Source organism: Lagenorhynchus albirostris, chromosome 2 (assembly GCF_949774975.1).
Source record: "Lagenorhynchus albirostris chromosome 2, mLagAlb1.1, whole genome shotgun sequence".
Taxonomy (NCBI): Eukaryota; Metazoa; Chordata; class Mammalia; order Artiodactyla; family Delphinidae; genus Lagenorhynchus; species Lagenorhynchus albirostris.
Window position 1 is genome coordinate 26,208,358 of NC_083096.1, and position 6,068 is coordinate 26,214,425.

The window sequence follows — 6,068 nt, forward strand, 5'->3', positions numbered from 1 at the left end:
TGGGAGGGAGGGAGATGCAAGAGGGAAGAGATATGGGAACATATGTATATGTATAAGTGATTCACTTTGTTATAAAGCAGAAACTAACACACCATTGTAAAGCAATTATACTCCAATAAACATGTTTAAAAAATTCCACAAAAATCTTACGTTTGCCATCAGAAAAATTTATTGAAAAAAAAATCAATCATAATCCTACAAGGCTAGAGGCGTTTAGGTGAGGCCGGATGAAGAAAATCAGGTTTTTTTGAGAGCTTTCCTGAAACTCTGGTTCCCTGCTGGCCGAAAAATACAGGACGCCTGAAACCCGTTCACAAAATACTGGAAGCCTCCAGGGCAGCACAAGCGTGGGACTGAAATCCAAGCCTTGATGTGGTGAAGGCTGTGCAGCCACCTTCTGGGTCGATGCCTAATACAGTAAACGTGGCTGCGGGCCTCAGGAACCTCCTAGGCTCCTTCTGGTCTGTTTGAGGCCATGTCTGAAGATAACAGCGAATTCGGCTGGCTAATTGGTGGACTGAGGAATCACTTGGGACTCTGGATCCTGGTGTCTCCTCACTTGCTGGGGCTGGGGGTTTGCGTTCGGTACCCGGAGCGGAGGCCTCTGCCGGGCATTGTGGGGTCAGCGTTCGGGTCTCCTTGGCAACGCCTACTGGGGAAGGCCGCGGGGCGCACTGGGGAAGGCCGCGGGGCGCAGTCCGGAAGGCGGCAGATAGGACTCGAGCGGCCCTTCCACGTCTTGAGGCCTCCGCAGAGCCGCCCGGTCCTTGCGTTCCCGAGTCTCGGGCCGCGGCCACGCGGCGCGCTAGTACGTAGGAGAGGCCCAGGCCCGGCATGGCGGACGCGCGGTCCAGCGGCCCCCGGCGCGGCGGCACACGGCACGGGCTGCTGTAGAGGATGGTGCGCCTGAAGTGGGGCGGCCCATCGTTCGCCGAGCCCGAGGCGGAGGGACGGCGCGCGGCCGGCGACTGCGGCTCCTGCTTGGGCTGCTGGTGCTGGCGGCGGCTCTTCCCGCGGGGTGCGGCCCGCGGTGCGCGCAGCAATAAGGCCCGGTACATGCGGCCCGGGCCGGCGGCCCAGGAGCGCGGCCGCTGGGGCCCCGCGAGCCTGCGGAGGCTGCTGCAGAAGCTGGCGGTATGGAGGTGGCGCTATTCGCGCTGCGGGGAGCGGCCCGAGAGTCTGGAGGAGATCCCGCTGCTGGCGCTGCACGGCGCCCAGGTCGGCGACTAGGCCGCGGCCGCCGGAAACCCTGCCCCGCCCTGCCCCGCCCCGGCCCCTGCACCCGGAGCTTTGATTTTGTTTTGTTTAGTAAAGACAAGAAATGAAAATAAACCGAATTCCATTTGAATGAAAGAACTCATTTTTTTTTTGTTGTTGTTGTTTTGGGGGTGGATGTATTGACATGCGTTTGAAACCAAGCGACTCCGTGTTGAGGTTTTGGTGAAGTGAACTGGCTCCGTCCTCCTGTTTCTCTCGGGCAGGGGCCTCGATGCAATAACCGAGCCGGAAAGCAGTCGCTGCAGAGGCCTCCGGATCCCTCCTGCTGCTGCCCCGCGGGGGCCATTGTCTCTCCCTAAACACCCACGTAAGAAGCTGGGAGCGGCAGGGGCCTTCAATTGGAGCCAGTCCTGCTGGGTTTAAAAAATGTTTTTTCTTTTAAAGAGGGTTGCTTGAGGTCTTCACTCCACATCAACGTGAGCGAACTCTGCTTTGATCTTTTGTTTACAGGCGTTCATGGACCCGTGTAAACCAACATTAGAACCAAGGCCTGGAGGCTGGATGCGGGAGTTTGAAAACTTGTGCTGGAGATAAAAGTGCAAAGGGAGAGGAATCCGGGAGACTCCTGAGTGGGCCTTTAACTTCTTCCTCATCAATAAAAACTTGCTAATGATACTCTGGATCTACAGGCCTGTGGGGGTGAAAGTAAAATATTAGAAGTGAAAGTGCTCGAAGTACACCGAAAGAGCTATACGCAGTCAACGTATTTATTATACTGGTATAACTGTCTCTCTCCGGACTACTCCCAGACCACTCTCCATCCTACTACAGTCCTCCCTTCCCGCCCCACGCGGCCAAAACCTCCCATTAAACTAGCAAACTAGAAACACTGAGCAGTGGGCCTCCAAGTGCTTCACTTGCTGTTGCTGATGTCCCTGGGGAGCTCCTGAGGCCTTCCAGGGGTCTCCCCATACCCTTGACCTAGAGAGTCAGTCTTTGGGGAAGGGTGGGCGTGGAGGATCGCCACATGGTTAGTTCATTGCAGTGGTAGGGGAGTAATGAGGGATCCCGAGACCAGAATCTGGGGCCGGGAAGGGAGACCTCACAGGACAGAAATCTCAGTATTTGAGGTTAGGTGTACTTTGTACTTTTATTTATTTCTTTATTCCTGGCATTGTCCAGACAGCTTAAATTATTCTATAGGTTTGTGATAGGGGAATACATTTTCACCAGGAAAGCCATTAAGCCTCATAGCCAGCATCCATCCTTATAAGGAAACCAGTGGGGCCATCTTGCCTTATAACTGATAGGACCAGGGATCCCAAGATGCTTGGGAGCACCCATAGGGAGCAGCCTAATGGAATCGTCCTTGCTTGGAGAGGTTGAAACTAAGAGGCCAAAAAGGAGAAACCATTAGAAGAATACCAAATTGCTGAATCCTCAAATACTGGAACAGAGGTGCTGTTGAATAACATGCAAGAAATTCCAACTATTTAATGTTTCCTGAGTTTATTTCTTTCAGAAGGGAAAGAGCCAAATTAAAGCAGAATTAATTCTCTCTGATCCTTAATTTGAATGTAGCTATGCCTTTTTTATTTGACTGACAGTCCATGGCCTCTGCAATACTTCTTCACGAGGCTAAGGAAATTGGTCTAGACTGTGCCTGGGTCTGCGTGGACACATTCACACACACACACACACACACACACACACACACACACGTCAGCTTTGTGTATAAGCACATGGAATAATGTAAATGTTTAGCTTAGAGAATTTATTATAGTGGTTTAATGTGTGTCCTCTGTTTTCCTATTTTCACTCTTACACACAAAGTCTTAACATTTTTGGTAATGCTGTCCACCTGCGATTGGTGCCTCCTGGCCATTGATTATAATGAATTCCTCCCAGACCAAGAGACTGGTAGCTTCTACTAGATTTGGTAGGCTGATAATACTTCTAATATTTTGGTATCTCTTGCCAAAACCCAAATTCAGCGGAAACATGGCCGTTGGGTGTAGATGCTGCAGCAGGGTGTTGGGGTAGGGTACCTGCTGGTGGACTCTTCCCCCATTATACCCCACCCTCTGGAATTTTACAGTATTTCATGGTGACGAGTTTAACTTCTGATCTTCCGGGGCTGGAGTAGTACCAGCTTGTGACTTGTTCCTTCTCCAATATCCCATCTTCCTTTGAGCAAAAAACCAATAAAAAGAAATGCAGTGCCTCATATTCAGCCATTTTGGGTTGAGTGTTTTCTGGTGCAGGTATTCCATGCTTGCAGATATTCCAAGCATGTCTCTTGGCCAGAGGAGGTAAGTCAGGTTGGGTTCTCACTTAAGTGAAGCTCTGTTAGTTGCCTCTTGCCAAGACTTTTGGGGTTTCCATAAGGTAGCTCTGCCTCAGGCCACTTCAAGGGGAAAAGTGTTAGCTGCAAGGAGCCAGAAGACCATAGGTCTTGAGGCAGTTCTGGGACTCCTGAGCCCCTCCCATCATATCCACCCTCTTCCTTTCTCACCATTGATAGCCAGTTGTTCTGTATTCTCCTGGCTAGATCTGAAGGACATGGTCTGATTGACAGGTAATTACCATGGTTCCTGTGGTTGAAGCCAGGCTATTCCATGGGTGGCCAGCCAGTCTAGAGTCTAGCTGCCTTTGTATCAATGGGTCCACCCCTCGTCCAAGCCCCTGTTTAATAAGAGAAACTTAAATTGCTTCCCTGAAATGGCAGTGGGGGTGGGCTGGGGGCTGTGTAGTTTGCACTAGAATGGACAAGTGGACATGGGCAGACACCATGGTTGAGATGTTCAGTTTGAGTTAGTGGCTATCATCGTGTGTAAGCCCTGAGGTGGGCATCCAGAGGGAAGACGTCCTTGCCAATTCTATACCCTGTATGCCTTAAGATGGGGTTTCTAGACTGCTTCGCCCTAAAAGGTGGCTTGGCCTTTCTTTCTTGCTTCCCTTCTTCCTCTTTAACAAGAAATCTTTTTCTTTATAATAATGTCATTACTCCCATGTTCATCTGTATGCAGTCTTGTGAATGTGGCAGGGCAGGCAGTCTTACCACATTTTTAAAAAGAGCTACGAGGCTCAGAGAGGTTGTACTAACCCTAATGGCAAAACACGGATTTAGATATATTGTAACAGGGATGAGCCAGTTCTGACTCCATGTTGGATCTTTTTCTTTTACTTTAACTTTTGCTTTTCGTTGCTTTTGTTATTATAATCACTGTCTATAGCTGTAAACATACATAGTGGCCTGCCACAGGGAACCCTGCCCCTCTGCCTGACTGTTAAACTAAAGTGCCTTTGTTCAGCTCACAGAGAGACATTCTGACCCTGCCCACCTGTGAATGGTTGCAGAAGAGAAGAAATTAACACATCCCCTCCCCTATGCAGTCCATACGAAGAGATGTTTTGCAAGATAAATGGCCTTTTTACTTTACTTCCTCACCTCCTCCCCCCTCTCTGTTCTATAAAAGAAACTGGCATCCAGACCCTGATAAGATGGTTTTTGGGGGACCCTAGTCCACCATCTTCTCGATCTGCCGGCTTTCTGAATAAAGTCATATTCTTTGCCTCAACACCTCGTCTTCCGATGTATTGGCCTGTTGTGCGGCGAGCAGAGCAAGCTTAGGCTTGGCAACAGTATTTCAAGTTCTGTGCAGTTTATAGATCAGAAATGCCGTGATACTTGTGGGCACAGGGCGGGCAGGGGACGGTGGGACAAATTGAGAAAGTAGCATTGACATATATACACTACTATGTGTAAAATAGATAGTGGGAAGCAGCTGCATAGCACAGGGAGATCAGCTCAGTGCTTTGTGACCACCTAGAGGGGTGGGATAGGGAGGGTGGGAGGGAGGCCCAGGAGGGAGGGGATATAGGTATACATATAGCTGATTCACTTTGCTGTACAGCAGAAACTAACACAACATTGTAAAGCAATTATACTCCAATAAAGATAAAAAAAAAAGAGGAAAAGAAATGCTGTGATGCTGGAAGGTCTTTGTAAATAGAAAATTTTATTTGATAAATGTCTGGTACATAGGAGGTACGCTTATTGAGTTAAAGAACAAGTGAAAGCACATGAGGGAAACTGGTAAACTTTTCCTATGGAAAATCTCCCTTCCCAAAAGGAGAGTGTCATCATTTCAGAGCTTTCCCTCAAGTAACAGAGCTGCCAATGAAGGTAGCTCCTTTTCTATTCCAGGTAGAACACGAAAAAGACAGCAAAGCCTACTCTCCACAATTTGGGGAGCTCATTGACTCCAGTGATAAAGTAAGGCAACTTGGTATGTGAGGAATTATTTCTCGTCCTAACATGGTTTAGATTTCTTCTGATCTTGAAGGAAAAAAACCCCGTAATGTCCAGATTAAGTAGATCCAGCCAGACTGTGGCCTGGGATGAACAAAAGAGCTCTGACTAGCAGGACTCTGGTTTACCACTGACCAGAGGACCCAGGGCCTGGCCCGTCTGCACAGTCTGCCATGGTGGTCTTGGGAGCCTGAAGGAAGGAGCTGGTGAAGGAAAGAGAGGCCTGTCCCCCCACCCATCAGTGCCTCCTTGGAGAAGGACGTCAGCCTCCTAAGGAGCTCTGAACTCTGAGTTCTGGGTGGTGGCTGCCAGCAGAGAGGGCAGCTCACTGGGGGACTGGGAACCAAGGGGGAAGATCCATGATGCTGGGGGTTCTTCTTAGAGAAGATATTGTCGAACCCAAGTTTGTGTGCCTGACGCACAGTGAGGCCAAACAAACTAAAACTTCGGGGTACAGAGCGGAGAAAGTTTTATTTCAGGGCCAAGCAAGGACAATGGATGGTTCATGCTCAAAAGACCTGAGCACCCCAGTGGT

General features: G+C 49.5%; 1 protein-coding gene across 1 annotated transcript; it reads left to right on the top strand.

The window, feature by feature from the left end:
- Positions 1-796: 796 nt before the first annotated feature.
- C2H1orf202 (chromosome 2 C1orf202 homolog) lies at positions 797-1,774 on the top strand. Its single transcript, XM_060142068.1, has 3 exons — positions 797-1,218; positions 1,482-1,585; positions 1,729-1,774. Exons 1-2 carry the CDS (start codon positions 898-900, stop codon positions 1,575-1,577), a joined length of 417 nt encoding a protein of 138 aa, XP_059998051.1. The 5' UTR covers positions 797-897; the 3' UTR covers positions 1,578-1,585; positions 1,729-1,774.
- The last annotated feature ends 4,294 nt before the right edge of the window (positions 1,775-6,068 follow it).